Source organism: Lolium rigidum, chromosome 2 (assembly GCF_022539505.1).
Source record: "Lolium rigidum isolate FL_2022 chromosome 2, APGP_CSIRO_Lrig_0.1, whole genome shotgun sequence".
NCBI classification, from domain to species: domain Eukaryota; kingdom Viridiplantae; phylum Streptophyta; class Magnoliopsida; order Poales; family Poaceae; genus Lolium; species Lolium rigidum.
In genome coordinates, this window is record NC_061509.1 from 4907495 (window position 1) to 4926371 (window position 18877).

Below are 18877 nucleotides of genomic sequence, written 5' to 3' on the forward strand. Positions count from 1 at the left end.
GTGCGATAACCATGTTCCTGGGGACGCCATCAACTACTCTTTGTTGAATATCATGTGAGTTGCTATGCATGTCCGTCTTGTCTTAAGTAAGGGAGATTTACCACTCATTTAATGGTTAGAGCATGCATAATGTTAGAGAAGAACATTGGGCCGCTAACTAAAACCATGATCCATGGTGGAAGTTTCAGCTTTGGACATATATCCTCAATCTCATATGAGAACATTAATTGTTGCTACATGCTTATGCATTAAAGAGGAGTCCATTATCTCGTTGTCTATGTTGTCCCGGTATGGATGTCTAAGTTGAGAATAATCAAAAGCGAGAAATCCAATGCGAGCTTTCTCCTTAGACCTTTGTACAGGCGGCATAGAGGTACCCCTTTGTGACACTTGGTTAAAACATGTGTATTGCGATGACAATCCCGGTAATCCAAGCTAATTAGGACAAGGTGCGGGCACTATTAGTATACTATGCATGAGGCTTGCAACTTGTAAGATATAATTTACATAACACATATGCTTTATTACTACCGTTGACAAAATTGTTTCTTGTTTTCAAAATCAAAGCTCTAGCACAAATATAGCAATCAATGCTTCCCTCTGCGAATGGCCTTTCTTTTACTTTTATGTTGAGTCAGTTCACCTATCTCTCTCCACCTCAAGAAGCAAACACTTGTGTGAACTGTGCATTGATTCCTACATACTTGCATAATGCACTTGTTATATTACTCTACATTGACAATATCCATGAGATATACATGTTATAAGTTGAAAGCAACCGTTGAAACTTAATCTTCCTTTGTGTTGCTTCAATACCTTTACTTTGATTTATTGCTTTATGAGTTAACTCTTATGCAAGACTTATTGATGCTTGTCTTGAAAGTACTATTCATGAAAAGTCTTTGCTTTATGATTCATTTGTTTACTCATGTCATTACCATTGTTTTGATCGCTGCATTCATTACATATGCTTACAATAGTATGATCAAGGTTATGATGGCATGTCACTCCGTAAATTATCTTTGTTATCGTTTACACCGCTCGGGACGAGCAGGAACTAAGCTTGGGGATGCTGATACGTCTCCGACATATCGATAATTTCTTATGTTCCATGCCACATTATTGATGATATCTACATGTTTTATGCATACTTTATGTCATATTTATGCATTTTCCGACACTAACCTATTAACGAGATGCCGAAGAGCCGCTTGTCGTTTTCTGCTGTTTTTGGTTTCGAAATCCTAGTAAGGAAATATTCTCGAATTGGACGAAATCAACGCCCGGGGGCCTATTTTTACACGAAGCTTCCAGAAGACCGGAGGACTTACGAAGTGGGGCCACGAGATGGCGCCACACTAGAGCGGCGCGGCCCAAGCCTTGGCCGCGCCGGCCTATTGTGTGGGGCCCTCGTGTGGCCCCCTGACCTTCCCTTCCGCCTACATATAGTCTTCGTCGCGAAACCCCCAGTACCGAGAGCCACGATACGGAAAACCTTCCAGAGACGCCGCCGCCGCCAATCCCATCTCGGGGATTCGGGAGATCGCCTCCGGCACCCCGCTGGAGAGGGGAATCATCTCCCGGAGGACTCTTCACCGCCATGGTCGCCTCCGGAGTGATGAGTGAGTAGTTCACCCCTGGACTATGGGTCCATAGCAGTAGCTAGATGGTCGTCTTCTCCTTATGTGCTTCATTGTCGGATCTTGTGAGCTGCCTAACATGATCAAGATCATCTATCTGTAATGCTATATGTTGTGTTTGTCGGGATCCGATAGATAGAGAATATTATGTTATGTTGATTATCAATCTATTACCTATGTGTTGTTTATGATCTTGCATGCTCTCCGTTATTAGTAGAGGCTCGGCCAAGTTTTTACTCTTAACTCCAAGAGGGAGTATTTATGCTCGATAGTGGGTTCATGCCTCCATTAAATCCGGGACGAGTGATAGAAAGTTCTAAGGTTGTGGATGTGCTCGTTGCCACTAGGGATAAAACATTGATGCTATGTCCGAGGATGTAGTTATTGATTACATTACGCACCATACTTAATGCAATTGTCTCGTTGTTTGCAACTTAATACCGGAAGGGGTTCGGATGATAACCTCGAAGGTGGACTTTTTAGGCATAGATGCATGCTCGGATAGCGGTCTATGTACTTTGTCGTAATGCCCAATTAAATCTCACTATACTCATTATATCATGTATGTGCATGGTCATGCCCTCTCTATTTGTCAATTGCCCAACCGTAATTTGTTCACCCAACATGCTATTTATCTTATGGGAGAGACACCTCTAGTGAACTGTGGACCCCGGTCCATTCTTTTACATCGAATACAATCCTACCGCAATACTTGTTCTCATCGTTTTTCGCAAACAATCATCATCCACACTATACATCTAATCCTTTGTTACAGACAAGCCGGTGAGATTGACAACCTCACTATTTCGTTGGGGCAAAGTACTTTGGTTGTGTTGTGCAGGTTCCACGTTGGCGCCGAAATCCCTGGTGTTGCGCCGCACTACATCCCGCCGCCATCAACCTTCGACGTGCTTCTTGAATCCTACTGGTTCGATTAAACCTTGGTTTCTTACTGAGGGAAACTTGCTGCTGTGCGCATCACACCTTCCTCTTGGGGTTCCCAACGGACGTGTCAACTACACGCATCACTGCCTTACATGATTGAGATTCATATGATGATGCTTGTAATCTAGATGTCATTATGCTAGTCAAGTGGATTTTACTTATGTGATCTCCGGAGACTCCTTGTCCCACGTGTGTAAAGGTGACAAGTGTGTGCACCGTGTGGGTCTCTTAGGCTATATTTCACAGAATACTTATTCACCGTTATGAATGGCATAGTGAAGTGCTTATTTATATCTCTTTATGATTGCAATGTGTTTTGTATCACAAGTATATCCGTGTGCTACTCTAGTGATGTTATTAAAATAGTTTATTCCTCCCGCATGGTGTAATGGTGACAAGTGTGTGCATCGTGTAGTACTTGGCGTAGGCTATGATTGTGATCTCTTGTAGATTATGAAGTTAACTATTGCTATGATAGTATTGATGTGATCTATTCCTCCTTTCGTAGTGTGAAGGTGACAAGTGTGCATGCTATGTTAGTACTTGGTTTGGTTATGTTGATCTGTTATGCACTCTAAGGTTATTTAAATATGAACATTGAATATTGTGGAGCTTGTTAACTCCGGCATTGAGGATTCGTGTAATCCTACACAGTTAGTGGTGTTCATCATCCAACAAGAGGGTGTAGAGTCTAGCATCTATCTATTTATTCTGTTAAGTGATCAATGTTGAGAGTGTCCACTAGTGAAAGTATGATCCCTAGGCCTTGTTCCTAAATATCGCTATCGCTGTTTGTTTACTCGTTTTACTACATCTATACTTCCCGCAATATTACCACCATCAACCACACACCAGTCCTGGACAGCAAAGCACTTTTCTGGTGCCGTTGCTACTGCTCGCATTTATTCATACCACCTGTATTTCACTATCTCTTCGCCGAACTAGTGCACCTATTAGGTGTGTTGGGGACACAAGAGACTTCTTGTTTTGTGGTTGCAGGGTTGCATGAGAGGGATATCTTTGACCTCTTCCTCCCTGAGTTCGATAAACCTTGGGTGATCCACTTAAGGGAAACTTGCTGCTGTTCTACAAACCTTTGCTCTTGGAGGCCCAACACTGTCTACAAGAATAGAAGCACCCGTAGACATCAGCATGCCAGCACACGCGCTCACCGCGCTCTGGACGCGCCAGGGCGACAGCACGCGCTGTCGCCTCCGTCCTTCCCTACCCCTCCGTCTCTGCGCGCAGCATCTCCACGCCAACGGCTACGCAGTAGACATGCTCAAGCACCTGCGCGCGCCCTGCCGCCGCCGCCCGCGCATAAAGTTGTCGCCGGACCCGTAGCAGACGCCGCCCTCTCCTGCGCCATCCCATCTTGCTTTCGCCGCGCCAGCTAGCACGCGAGCCTCGCCATGATGCCAGCTACCCCATGCCGTCCTCGCCTTGCCCTTTCGCGCACCAGAACAGCCGCACCATGGACGACCCGAGCTCCCCTCCGCAGCACCCTCGCGCCGCTATAAATAGACGCCTTCCGCTCCTCATTTCTTCACACCATCTCGCTCTCCTCCCATCCCTGCTTCTCCTCGACCACTTCCCTCGCCACATTGTAGCCGGAGCCACCTCAATTTGACGCTGGAGCCCGCCAGTACCCGCAGCACCTCACCGTTGATTGGAGCCACCTCGAGCAACGCCGCCGGTACCAGGAAGCTCGCCGTCCACGACAACGTTGCGGCGCACCTCGCCGACGATCGCCGGAGCACCGGTAGGCCCTCCGACCCCCTTGCCTCGCCGCCAGTAGCACGGGATCTCGTCGGAGACGACGATGATCGCCAGCCGCCCGATCCTTTTCTAATCCTACGTCTCAGATTCAAACGTACCCCTTCGCGTGTTATGAGCCACTGACCGGTGGATCCCGCCGTCAGGCGGCCTGCTCGCGCGATACGCGAAGTGGGCTGGCCCGTTTATCTTTTTCCCCTGGCATTGCGATGTATGGCATAATAGGCATCTGGACTTAAAAATCCGGGTGTTGACATTTACTCTCTAGGCGTTGAAGCCTAAACAAGGAGATACATTGCTCTAATACAAATTGAAATGACGAGATGTCGCCTAGAGTGGGGTGAATAGGCGTTTTAAAATATTTTTACGGAATTGGCTTGTAATAATGTGGAATTAAACTAACATTTATTTTACAAGAACAAAAACTAAATAAGCTAGGCTCAACTAGGTGAACCATTAACAACTTAACGTAAGCAAGATATAAGTACTTCAAGCTCGACGGCTATCACAAGCAAAGTAGAGTTGGGTATAGAGATATCTGAGGCACGTGGAGACGAAGATGTATTCACATGTTCCCTTACAAAAATTAAGGCACGTCACGTTCGACATATGCAGGTTACCACGAAGGCTCACCTTCTTATCTAAGCCAGTTCCACAAAGGACCAATTCAGGCAATTTCCTTATGGCTAGATTTTTTCCCACTTCGGAGATGGGAACCTCCACAACCACTTCAGAAGATCCACGAAGGAGAAGCTCGAGCCTCTTCACAAACTTCCACGAAGAGGTCAATGTCGAACCAACAGCCAAGCCAACTAAGATGACACCCTTCTAGAGTAACAAGCTCACGGTATCTCACTCGAAGAAATCGTAATAAAGAGCTCAACACTATGCAAGTATGCAAAACAAGAACACCAAAGGTGTTCAAATCATTCACACTCAAATCCCACCTAAGCAACAAGTGCTAGGGAGGAATTATAGAGTAAGAACAAAACTGGCATACAACAAATGATTCCAAAATATTGATTTAATGAGTTCCCCTCACTTAGAGAAGGAACTAATTCGTGGAGATTGCAAATCTAAATCTCCTCCTCCAAAGCCCTCAAAAAGATACAAGAATCATAGGAGATAAGGGAGAGGAATCAAGCTTTTGAGGTTCCACAATTATAATGGTACATTGCTGAAAGGATCATATGGCACCTAGAGGGGGTGAATAGGTGCTAATAAAATTTTAATTCATTTTCCAATTTAGGCTTGACACAAAGGGTTAATTTTCTAGATATGCAACTATGTGAATTTACCTATATGACAAGGTGCTAGCAAAACAAGATACACGATACAAGTAGTAAAGTGCGGTAAAGGATAGACGTAACCGAGGTGAAACACGCGGAGACACAAGGGTATGATTCCGGTAATTCCTTCCTTGGTAAGGGAAATACGTCTACATTGGAGTGGTGTGGTGCCACGAAGGCCTACCAATGCCACAAAAGCCTCACCCTATTCTCCGGTGAGCAACGCCACGAAGGCCTAGCTCACGCTCCACTAAGTGGTTGCCTTAAGGTCTCAACTGACACCTCTACACAAAGGTTAGGGCATGCATCCACAACTCGATTAGAGGCTCCCAAAAATCGATCACGGAGCATTTACAACACAAAGCAAGCTCCGAGGGTCTTGTCACAAAGCTAAGGTTTCACAACACGAATCTTCAACAAGCAAGTGGGATACTCAAATCCCTTTGTGGAAGTGTAGATCTAGGGTTCCTTCCTTGATTCCCAAGATATCAACAAGATTAAGTGGCTAGGGAGGGAGATCTATGAGTTTTGAGCTTTGGAACAATGGAGGAGAGAGAGTAGAAGCCACAACCTTCATTTGGAGAAGAAGGGTGCTATTTATACCCCAACAATACATGTAGTCGTTGCTGCTTCACTAAGACCGGAGTCTCCAGTGTTCCGTTCACTTAGAACGGAGACTCCGGTCCCCCGGTCCTAGGCGACCAGGAGCACCACACCGGAGTCTCCGGGCAAGTCCCTGCACAAGTGCCCGGACCCCCGTACTAAGAGCGAGGCACAATGCCATCTTCTCAGAATTTGGGAGACCGGAGACTTTACCAGAGTCTTCGGTCTTGCCAGAAAAGAGTTTGGACTCCTATACAGAGAGTGAGGCACACGAGCCATGGGCCCGAAATGCTGGGTCCGGGGACTTCCCCGGAGTCTCTGGTGCTGGCAAGGCCGGGGTCTCCGGACTGGAGACATGCAACAACTACAGAAGTTGTGGTCCTCTCCACCACAATTCACCGCCACCCCCTATACTAATTCTTGAGCACATGTAGGCACTTCACTACAAAGCTACGAACGCCAAGCTTCTTTTCACTTTTGAGGGGTCGACAACCGTGGCACTTTTTACAAATATAGAATCTAGAAACATAAGTGCACGGTTAAATATCTTTAGGTTGTCAGCAAACACACAAAACTTTATTGTGGGATAAATTCCATTTAAATCTCCCCCTTTTTGGTGTTTGATGAAAACATAAAGATTTGCAAAGATATTATGATAGGCATATTAAAGAAGTAAATAAAAGAGAGCCGGCCCCCTAGATGTGTACACCATTTCATTTTTCAAAGAAAGACACGTGTACACACATAGGATCAACACTCCCCTATCTTTTATTCACCAAGCATATGTGCAAGAAACAAGATAAACAAAAGCATATCACTTGCACCATATAGATACATGTAAAAAGTGAGGTAAAGACTAGGGAGTTGGAGGCCATACCACATATAGATGATTGTAGTCTTTACGAATCGGAAACCCAACAAGTCTCACAAGTGTCACATACCACATATGACATAGTTTAATACAAGACAAATATTATATAGTTCAACACTAAGATAAATGGGCACAAGCAAAGAGAAGCAAGTGAAGAACCATGGAAAGCTTGTGCCCGACCCAAGCAAATCCCGAGAACAAACCTAATAAAGCTACTTCTCCCCTTTTGCCATCGAGACACCAAATAGGGAAAAGAACGATGCTACGCGCCCCAAAGTTAATCACTCAGAGTCCTCCTCCTCCTCCTCTTCCTCATCATAAGAGCCATTCTGGGTAGCACTGCCATCATAGTCTTCATCATCTTCTTCCATTGGCGCCTTGCCGGTGTTCCTTGACGGTCCAGAAGTGATCTCCTGAAGCTCCTTCCAGTTCATTAGTTGGTTCCAAGTGGTGAACAACAAGGTGCCATCAGATTCAGTGGTAGGCTCTGGGGAAGGAGGAGGGCGTTGTTACGGAGGGAGAAACTGTGAGACCCTTTCCATAAGAACATGCTGATTCTGATTGATGCGGCGCTGAGATATGTAGGACTCGAACTGGGTCTTGCGGATGTCAATGTTCATGCACATGAGTATGCTCGCAACCATGGAGGACTTCTTCACCGATGACATTATCTCATCCCGTGAGGGGGCATCCCATCCTTGTCCAATAGGGGCGTTGCTAGCATTCTTCATGCAAGGGAGGCATCGAGCATCAAGCACATGATCTTCCTCACTAGAGGCAAAGGGAGCACGGGAACCACTAGCCCCACTGTCACACACCTTCATGAGACCCTTCTTCTGAGGCTTGATTGGGTTGAGGATGACGAGATCTGTAGCAACAAGTGGGCAGTTGGTTTCCTTGTGAAGAATGAGCTTCATAATGAATGGAGCATGCATAGGGAACTTTGTCTTACCAAGCATGCAAAGATACACCTCCTGGCGAATGAAGTCCATGACATCAAGAGGGGCCACTGGAGGGCCATCTTCACCATTGTGGTAGATGTGGTGAGAGTAGTAAAGGAGATTCACCAAGGCACCGCAAATGTCATCCTCATTTCCCGAAGTGGGGACAATGTTCTCCCGGAAGATGCGAAACAAAATGTTGTAGAGTAGCTTGAGACCCTTGGATTTTCCGGGGTTGAAGTCTGAAGTTTCATAGAGTGGAGCAAGCTTGGGCTTGGAGTAGGAGACGCCTTCCACATGCATCCTTTTCCCAAGAGAGGTGTCCCAGTCAACAATGAAAGGATAGACTAAAAAAAGCTCCAAAGACATCAAATAGAAATCCACCGCTTCACTTGTGCCAAAGACAAGAGTGGAGTAGAATTGTTGGATGACATACACACTTTAGTCTTGTTGGATCTTCATCAATGGCACGAGGCCAAGCCTTTCACAAATCCATAGGGCCGTATGGAAATAGTTGTTCCCGGACAAATGCTCCATGTCCATCACATGTTGGGGAGAAACCTTGTTCTTCTTCAAAATACCATACTTTTCAAACATGATCAACTCTTTCTCTCGACGATGGAAATGGGTGGATCTCGTTGTCCTTGGCAAAGCATAGTTGATCCGTTGCCTCATATCACGGAACTCATCCTTGGACAAGCCCGCAATGGTTGTCAAGGACTCAAACCGTTGCCTCTTGGCCTCTTCGTCCCTTTCCCTTCTAGCTGCATCCTTTGCACGATGCCTCTGCACTGTGTATTGGACATAGACGCCATGCTCGGGGTCATATTGCAAAGAGGAATGACCGGCAAGGCTTGGCCTTGAACGACGAGGAGGGTTCGACCGATGAGAACCACCTGTGAAAGAGCATAGAATAGACAACATATGAGCAAACATGTCCAGATGGTCAAGAGATAGCAATAGGGAAAAATTGGGTGCATAATTTCATATCTAGGCCGGAGTCTCCGGTCTGAAACCCTAGGTTGCTCGGGAGACTACTTCTAGATGTTGAAAAAGTGCACAAAATCAGTTTGAAACTATTGCTACGAATGGAAACATGCCATCATTGTGTTATCCACCAGAGGAACTAAGAGGAAAGCTTCTTCTACACAAATCTAGCAAGAACTAGATGGGGAAGAGGAGATGCAATACCCAAAGCATCCATGGAGGACCTCAACCTAGGGAGAAGGATCCCAAGGGTGAGGAGGAGGAGGAGGGAGCCGGTGGCACAACGGATCTAGGCGGTGGAGACCACCCTGCAGCGTCCGGAGAAAGGGGCGATAGTTTTGGAGGGTTTGTGGTTGGGGAGAATGAGAGAATAACTCTCACCCTGACCAGGTATCCTGATATGTGAAATCCGCAGAGACCGGAGTCTCCCCCCAACCCAGAACACTAGTTTTGTGTATTCGACATGTTTGATGAGATGGAAAGTTTGTAGATGAGGTTTTGGCTTGGGTTTAGAAGGTAAGCTGAAGTGTGGTACTAATAGCTCCAAATTGCAAGACAAAACATCGAGAAAACCAACTTGGAGCCAATTCCCATAAAGAACCATATATGTCAAATAAAGAACCAATAAATTCCAAATAAGATCAACTCTTCACAAAGAAGAGGGTGGTGGCCTAGGACACCATGTACGAGTGCTTGGAATGACACCGCAAAGATGTATCTTGGGTCCTAACCAATACTCTTCATTGAAGCTCATCACAAAACGATATAAAGAGAATGATTTTCTTACTATGGGAATAATGGGGGGAGGGGAGGGATAGTCATATCTTGAATACTTCTCTTGAAACCAAACACTCAAGATCACGATGCCAATACCCAAGGTATATCTTTATGTTCATGGCATCCACACTCACATGGACTATAAGAAATACCTAGGGAGTATTCCTACATATAAACTCAGTTAAAACATTAGTTCATAAGGATTGTCATTAATTACCAAAACCATCCTTAGGGGTAATGTACCCTTACACACATTAGTCCATATGGAATTTCATTAATTACCAAAACCACACATAGGGGTAATGTACCCTTACACTTTAGCCAAAAAAATCAAACCAAAAATCTGAAATCCCTTTTGTACACCAAAAAAATCCGCTTTCTACTAGGAAAACACGCTAAGACATGAACATAAGGCTTGAATCAAAGTTAAACACAAACATGCATGACTATCCATGTGGTCACCGAATTGCTTCTCATTGGGATAAAAAGTTAATAACCTACAACTTCTTCCTAAGGGGGATGAATCAGTAAATGTGGTTGATAAATGTTTAGGAGATTATTTCCTTCGCACAAAAATTATGAGCTGATTGGGGCACAATTTTGTAGATGTTGGGAGCACCTTCCTTTGAAGATTTTAGATCGTCATAGAGGTTATGACGATCTAGGATCGTCGTAATTAACTATAGTTCATTACTGATGGCCGATTTCACAAAAAAACATCGGTATAGTTCATTACTGACGGCCATCTTTTGATGATCTCAATTTCGTATGATCGTCACAGATGAACCGCCGTGATGATTCGGTGATGAAAATGAAGGGTCATATATTAACACATTTCTTGTACCACTGTACCCACGAGCCAAGCCACATCCCACAAGGTCATCTTTCATCCATTAAGTGATATTAGTTGCTCCATAAAATAGTTTGAATGATCAGAGATGTTGACTAGAGGGAGTGGATAGGCGACTACACATTATAGTCAATTAATTTATAATAGGGATGTGCGGATAAAAAGTATTCTCTAAAATGTGACTAGGTGAACAATCATAAATGTCTTGGTTACACTAGCAATCAATTTTAACAAGATCAAGAATATCGAGTCCAACAAGGAAAATGAAGACACGGCTAGTTGTCGAGCTCCCTAGAAAACTTATAAAGATCAAAGTTATCAAGTCAAACAAGGTCTTCGAAAAAAACATCTTTGCCCCTAAGTGGCTTTAGGTGTTAATGAGAAGTTATTGAGAACTAATTATATTCATGGAGGATATATATGAACATGTTTTAGTTCCATGCAATTGTAGAAGGGTGGTCGGACACCCATCCCTCCACCCTAAAGCAAAACAGGAAAGAAGATGGTGTATGCAATTTTTATGCACCTTTTTCTTATGATTGACTCATAAGGAAACCATATATTTAGAAGGGTTTCAATGAAGGACAAAGTGTTAGGGATGCATGCCTAAAAAAACTCCTCGATATACTCAAATCCACTGCAAAACTACAAAAAAATATTTATAATCACGGTAAAATGTGCTTCAAATACGCTGTGGCACTTAATAGTTTTTAAATTGCAAGAGGTAAATGCTAGAGATGAAGACACGAGTCAAACTGATCATCTTAGTGGCGGTACATCAGTCTCACGGTAAAAAATGTGCTTCAAATATGCCATGGCATGTGCCTTTTTTATGTTGAAATATGAGGAAATAACTTAAATATCATGCATGAGGCTTCATATGTTATTCACAAAATTTCCCTGATAAAATGGCGTGGGGGTAGCTTAGGCTAATTCTCGTCCTCCTATCTTCCGTGCCTGCGTCCAAGATCCTTCCATTTTAGGTGCTGCTTTTAACACGTGGATTTTTCTGTTTTATGTGGTTATTAAACTACCTTTTTCTGAGATTTTCATGCCCCCAAACCATGTCTTAGTAGAGTTAGGCCAACAGTGGTCCAGTACAACGTCACTGTGTCCATGCAAGAAAAAACTTAAATTAAATCAAGTCTAGACACACTACTACCTCCAGGTACGTGTCTAGCCGCATGTGCGCCGAGCAATAAACATATCAAGACGTACATGTACGCTGGTTTGACCGCACGGTACAGCTGAAATACAAGACGGAGAGAAAAAACACAAGATGTAATGATGGTGAATAAACATTGGTCAAAAAGGCAGTATCATGGGGGATCTACATGAGACGGAAAAAAGGCCCACTAGCTGACCACGACCGCAAATACACAGTACATGGAAGAAAAGAAATCGATACCTTTTCATCCCAACACGTTTCGATTCCACACCTGACCATTGGTCATTTCCATGGATTATCTTATAGCTATATGGATCGAGCATGCACGAGTAGGAATCGGTGTCAACCATTTGCATAGCAGCCATGCATAGAAAACATGTGGACGCTTGTTCATCGACCATAATTTGATTTGGTCACTTGCAAATCTGTCTGATATTAGTCAAAGTTCAAATCCAGAAAACTCATCTAACAGTTAAAAAGACAATTATTTTAATAATAATATTGTACTATAATATAATAATTAGAGTATTAGTTAGTACAGTACTAATAAGTAATAACATTAATCCATAATAACAATTGTTATTACTATTATGCATGAGCATGACGCATGAAATGTGAAGAACCAAGCGGCGGCAACTTTTTCACTCGTGTACATACTTGAATACTTGCATAAGTTACACGGGTTGCAGTGGAAAAGAAATGTAGAAGAAACTTACCTCAAGCATGCACGTTGCACAGAGAAAAAAGTGGAGAGAGAGGAGAGAGAGCAGCGCTCGTGGTCGTGGGGTTAAAACCCCAAGAACTGCATAGGAGCAGCAGCGCAGGGCGCAGAAGCCGAAGCAGGAAGAAGCGAAGCAAGCCACCACTGGGAACAAGTGCAGTTCTATCTCTCTCTCCCACCACTACCAGTACGAGCACAGTGCCACGGGCAAGCAGGAAGCTACCAGCGATAAGCAGGCAACGCTAGCTAGTAGCTACAGTAGCTTGCTCCGCTCCCCTCCGGCGGCGGCGGCGGGCGGATCTGCTGCCGAGCGGCCGCGTGTCCTCCAGAGCTGGGAGCTGCCGCTTCGGGTCTCGTGGCGGCGAGATCTGCCTTCTCGCAACCGAGAAGGCTCCGGCTCGTTTCTTGGCTTTCTAGCTCCCCGAGCTGCGAAGGCGGCGCATTCCCGCCGCCGCCGCCGGCTGCTCCCGGAGACCGCGGCTCCCGCTTCCCTGAGACGGAGCTGGGCTTCTTGGATCGAGAGGCTCGGAAATTTCTGACTCCTGGATCGAAAAAAGATTGCGCCTTCGTGCGGCGGCGGAGGCAGGGCGGGAGGTTTGGCCAGTTTGGGGGAGGAGAAAGCGATGGTGATGCTGTTTGGAAGCGCTCGTGATTTGGTGTAGAGAAAAGAAAGGAAGATTTCTTTCACAAAAAAAAAATCTGCTCCCTTCCTTCTCCGTTTACTGTATTGCCTTCTAGCTCGTGAAGCATGAACCTCTCGCCGTCGGCCGGTGGTGGCGGCGGCGGCCTTCCGGATCAGCCGGCGTCGCCTGAAGGTACAGTAGCACCTTATCTTGGCATTTCAGTTGACGGTTTGTACTACTGCTACCTTATTTGACTCATTAATAATTTACTCTTGGTTCCATTGATTGATTAAGTTTGTAGTTAGGCTGGCTTGCTGCTCTTGCTTTAAATCTGTGTAATCATGTGACCCGAATCAGTTCAATGTGGCTTATGCAACCTATCAATTTCTTCTTCTTTTTTGGTGTTTTATGCTTCTTGACAACGGAACTGCTCTGTTAATGTACCCATGATGGAATAGTTTTCAGTTAATGTTTATGAACAAATTGGTACTGTTATCTTTTAGTGCATATTGTCTTGCGACAAATCATTTTATTCTGTGAGAAGTGTGGAAAGAGTATTGCTTGTAATATGCAGGAATCATTTTGTGAACTTGGACATGTGTGAAAGATGCTACCTAGAGCTATTGTTGTTAATTCAACTCTACAAATATATACTTGGCATGCCTTCTGCTGAGATGGTTTTCCTTTTCAGTGTCAGAGGAGCACAAGTGCCTAAATTCAGAGCTGTGGCATGCTTGTGCCGGACCGCTTGTTTCGTTGCCTGCGGTTGGTAGTCGGGTGCTGTATTTTCCTCAAGGTCATAGTGAGCAGGTTACTCTCCTTTCTCTCAATACCAAAGAAATAGACTGAAATGTTCTGTAAAATATCTCTAAATATCAATAAAGGTTGCAAATGGATCTCGCTTAATTTTTTTCCATTTTCACAACTTTCCTCTTGAATTCCATATCGTGCAGCATTTCTTTGTTAGACACCAATGGATTTACATAATAATTTTTTACCATAGGTGTCTGCATCAACAAATAAGGAGATGGAGTCCCAGATCCCCAACTATCCTAACCTGCCTCCACAGCTTATATGCCAACTACATAATGCGACCATGCACGTAAGTTTGGAGCGATACCGCATCTGTTTCGAAGCCAAGTAATACCGTCATTAGCTTTGCGTCTCATAAACTTTGCTATTTTCTCTTCAGGCTGATGCAGAGACAGATGAGGTCTATGCACAGATGACGCTACAGCCACTCAGCCCGGTAAAACATGATTTCTTACCTACATCCTTGTATCTGTATACTTCTGTTTGTAAAAAGCTTATACTATATCTTGTTTTTTTATTGCAGCAAGAACTGAAGGACCCATTTCTACCTGCTGAATTGGGCTGTGCAAGCAAACAGCCAACAAATTATTTTTGCAAAACGTTAACTGCAAGCGACACAAGTACACATGGTGGATTCTCCGTTCCCCGCCGAGCAGCGGAGAAGGTGTTTCCTCCATTGGTATGTGCTGCTGATCAGCATTTTTCTGCTGCCTCGTTTGAACCGATATGTTATTATTTTAGATCAACTATACTGAATTATTATTAGTAAACATTCCTTGATATTTCTGTAGGATTTCACTCAGCAGCCTCCAGTACAGGAGTTGGTGGCTAAAGATCTTCATGGCAATGAGTGGAAATTTCGCCATATTTTTCGAGGTTAGTTATTTTCCAGCTGCTTTTATTGGTTCTTATTTGTGTGATCTTTCAGTAGCGATAGTGCATATAGCCCTGTATATGCTCTAATTTTGTACAGCCTTGTTCCATGCAATTCATATAAGTTTCAAAACCCAGTACATGATGTAAAATAACTTGCAAATCAAATTGCTGGCGCAGGTCAACCAAAGCGGCATCTTCTAACAACAGGTTGGAGCGTCTTTATAAGTGCGAAGAGACTGGTCGCTGGAGACTCTGTTCTCTTTATTTGGTATATATCTGCGTTTCCAATTTCTGTTCTTCAGAACAGTCGTTCCATGCTCGCCATCTTAACCTTATTGTTCATATCAGAGTTTTTCTGATAATGTCCTTTATGTCCTTGATTGATCAGGAATGACAACAATCAGCTGCTTCTAGGAATTCGTCGAGCAAATAGGCCACAAACTGTCATGCCATCATCAGTATTGTCTAGTGACAGCATGCATATTGGTCTTCTCGCTGCAGCTGCTCATGCTGCATCTACAAATAGCCGCTTCACTATTTTCTATAATCCAAGGTAGAACAAGTCCTTATATATATCTGATATTTGTTCTCTCAGATACTCAGATCTGCCAACGTGTTTTGCAGAGCAAGCCCTACGGAGTTCGTTATACCATTGGCTAAGTATGTAAAAGCAGTTTACCATACTCGCATATCTGTGGGCATGCGTTTCCGAATGCTTTTTGAGACAGAAGAATCCAGTGTTAGGCGGTATGTCAAACATGTGTTTATCTTTTATAATGTTGTTGTGTGGTCATCGCAGAGTACTCTTTCCTTATCTTGATTTCGACAAGTCAATTGAAGGCTTTTGCATAAGGTTCTTTTGTTATTTCTTTCTCTGTCATCTTTGTAGAGAAATCATTCTTCCTAAACTATCACCTCTTTCTCACTTAGCTCCCTTAACTTATTTTTCTGCACTGGGCCGCCTGAATTTATGTCTGCTGCTGCATGTATATATCTACCTAGCTGTTTTCCTGAGATACTGTCATGAGCTGCATTTTCAGTAGTATATGATATAAGTGGTCTAAATCGCTCATGTGCTCTTGTAGATACATGGGAACAATTACAGGAATAAGCGACCTTGATCCTGTTCGTTGGCAAAACTCACACTGGCGTTCTGTAAAGGTAGATCTTGAAATAACAATTATCTATTTGTTCATTTGTGAATGTAGATATTTGCTTGCATGCTAATATTTCTATTAAAAAATTGCGGCTAGTCCAATTTCCAGTTGATAGCATGTCTTTACATATTATGATGTATCTGCCTCTTGCTTTACTGCCTGAGCATGCAATTTTTCTTTTCCTTGAATGCAGGTTGGATGGGATGAGTCAACTGCTGGAGAGAGGCAACCAAGGGTGTCTCTGTGGGAGATTGAGCCTCTGACAACTTACCCAATGTATTCATCTCCTTTTCCTATGCGACTGAAGCGTCCGTGGCCAACAGGATTGCCTTCCTTATATGGTACAAATGACGATTTTGGTGCAAACCCAGGTTTCCAATCATTCAACTTTGGTGGACTTGGTGCAAGTCCTTGGATGCAGCCAAGGGTGGATACTTCCCTACTTGGCCTGCAACCTGACATGTACCAAGCAATATCAGCAGCAGGTTTTCAGAACATGACGAAGCAAGTATCGCCGACATTATTGCAGTTCCAGCAGCCTCAGAACATTGCTGGTAGATCTGCTCTTCTATCTAGTCAGATTCTGCAACAAGTACAGCCTCAGTATCAGCAGATGCACCACCAACACATGAATGATAGTGCAATCCAAGGCCATAATCAGTCTGAGTACCTCCAGCAACAGCTTCAGCGCTGCCAATCATTTAATGGGCAGAACCCTCTGCCGCCGCCGCAGCAGCAGCAAGAATCACACCAGCAGCATCAGTCATCACAGTGTGTGCAAACACCACAGCATCAACAAATGCAAGAACAGAAGCACTCGTCTGACTTTCATCCGGGACCAAATGCATTATCGGTCTTCTCTCAGTTTTCCTGTAACACTCAATCTCCTCCTTCCACATTGCAGCCAGTTTCAGAATTCTCACCACAGCAAAACTTTCAGGACACAAATATAAGCTCTATTTCTCCATCGGATATCTCGTCCATGCAGGACACGTTGAGACCATTTCCTTCAGAAGCCGGTTCAAACCTCCAAGGTGTGCCAAGAGCCACCCCTTCACCTGTCTCTGACCCATGGTCATCTAAGCGGATTGCGGTGGAGTCTGTGATCCCTTCCCGGTCTCATGCCAATTCATCGCACCTTGAACAGTTCGATTCAGCCCCTTCTAGTATACCACAAAGCTCTTCATTAGCACCATTGCCTGGAAGAGAGTGTTTGGTGGATCAAGATGGGAGTTCTGATCATCAAAATCACCTCTTGTTTGGTGTTAATATAGACTCTCAGTCACTTTTGATGGAAGGTGGCATTCCCAGCATGCAGGATGACAATGGTTGCAATGCAAGCCTTCAGGATGAAAATGGTTCAAGCACGATTCCATATTCTACCTGCAATTTCCTGAGCCCTTCTCAAAGTGATTTTCCTTTGAATGAAGCATTAACTAGTTCGGGCTGCTTAGATGAATCAGAATATGTGCCATTTTCGGAAAATTCTGATAACGTAAATCGACTGCCTGCTACTTTCGTGAAGGTGAGCGAATTGGCATGTCCAATTGATGAATTGGAGTATTATTTTCCCTGAAAGCATTTTGAATTGACAAACCTTGTCCTATATAGGTTTACAAATCTGGAGCCTTTGGAAGGTTGCTTGACATCACTAGATTTAGCAGCTATCATGAACTTCGTAGTGAGGTAGGGTGCCTATTTGGCCTTGAGAGCCAGTTGGAGGACCCTGTGAGATCAGGCTGGCAGCTTGTATTTGTTGACAGGGAGGATGATGTCCTTCTAGTTGGTGATGACCCGTGGCAGTAAGTTCTAGTAGACAAGTTCCTAAGAAGCTTTCTCAGACTGTTTATGTGCTTATTCTTTTTTTTATGATTTCATCTTTATTCTTACAATTATGGATCTTGTAATCTGCAGGGAATTTGTGAACAGCGTATCGTGCATAAAGATACTCTCTCCGCAGGAGGTACAGCAGATGGGGAAGCAGGGCATCGAGCTCTTGAGTTCAGCTCCTGCTAGGAGGCTCGGCAACAGTTGCGATAACTACGGTAGCAGGCCAGAATCGAGAAAGCTGGGCACTGTCGAGTTCTGAAGATAGGAGCACCTGAACCTTAGGCTCTGGCCTGTTCTATATATGTTCCTGCAGCTCGTCGTAGTTTTGTGAAGTGGAACTAAAGCACATAGATCAAGCGTAGTTCAAAGCTATTCCACGTTCTGATAATTATGCCACATGATAGACTTCTTTAGTAAGGAGTAGTTGCTACATTTCGGTATGCATGTCAACACTTTGTTCTGTGGAATACCCATGCCTTTGATGTAGGGCCTCTGATATTAGACTCTTCAACCTTGTTGCCTTGTGTGACTGGGACTCAACTTGTTTCGGTCCTATCCTGTGTACTTACTACTTATGATGTTTTGGTTCCACGTTGTTACTACTAATGATGTCACTGTTTGCAATGATAAAATATTTCTACATTGTATGTATGAGTTCATTTCATGATATCATTTTAAGTGAGGTTAGTGACCAGTGAGCTGATCCTACCATGTTTACACTTGTAATATTTCACATCAAATACTGATAAGCAACTTATAGGTAGGAATGTCCTTACTATTCCTGGGAATGTTGTAACTCCGCCCAAGTTCATATTTCTATTCCTGACATGTATTGTGTAGCAGTGCAGTTCCCAGAAAAAAATATAGTTTGGCATGGTCCTGAAAAGCTCATGTAGATAGATCCAAGGGGAAGTCACCTGATCCTTTACCACTTACTCTATAATTTAGCACCAGTTTCTTGGAGACAATGACTTGCAAAGATAAAGACATCTTGCCATGTGCCTTTTGGG

The 18877-nt window shown here is 44.0% G+C and overlaps 1 protein-coding gene across 1 annotated transcript; it reads left to right on the forward strand.

Moving 5' to 3' along the window:
• Positions 1 to 13893: 13893 nt before the first annotated feature.
• LOC124691208 (auxin response factor 6-like) lies at positions 13894 to 18507 on the forward strand. Its single transcript, XM_047224466.1, has 12 exons — positions 13894 to 14001; positions 14195 to 14293; positions 14384 to 14440; positions 14528 to 14683; positions 14796 to 14880; positions 15058 to 15148; positions 15269 to 15433; positions 15505 to 15627; positions 15966 to 16041; positions 16231 to 17562; positions 17649 to 17839; positions 17952 to 18507. Exons 2-12 carry the CDS (start codon positions 14219 to 14221, stop codon positions 18124 to 18126), a joined length of 2526 nt encoding a protein of 841 aa, XP_047080422.1. The 5' UTR covers positions 13894 to 14001; positions 14195 to 14218; the 3' UTR covers positions 18127 to 18507.
• Positions 18508 to 18877: the final 370 nt, after the last annotated feature.

What these genes read in the sequence shown, in the direction of transcription:
- LOC124691208 (XM_047224466.1), top strand. Translation starts at nt 14,219, where the DNA reads ATGGAGTCCCAGATCCCCAACTATCCTAACCTGCCTCCACAGCTTATA. An exon ending in ACTATTTTCTATAATCCAAG is followed by an intron (nt 15,434 to 15,504) that starts GTAGAACAAGTC and finishes CGTGTTTTGCAG; the next exon opens with AGCAAGCCCTACGGAGTTCG. An exon ending in GTTGGTGATGACCCGTGGCA is followed by an intron (nt 17,840 to 17,951) that starts GTAAGTTCTAGT and finishes TGTAATCTGCAG; the next exon opens with GGAATTTGTGAACAGCGTAT.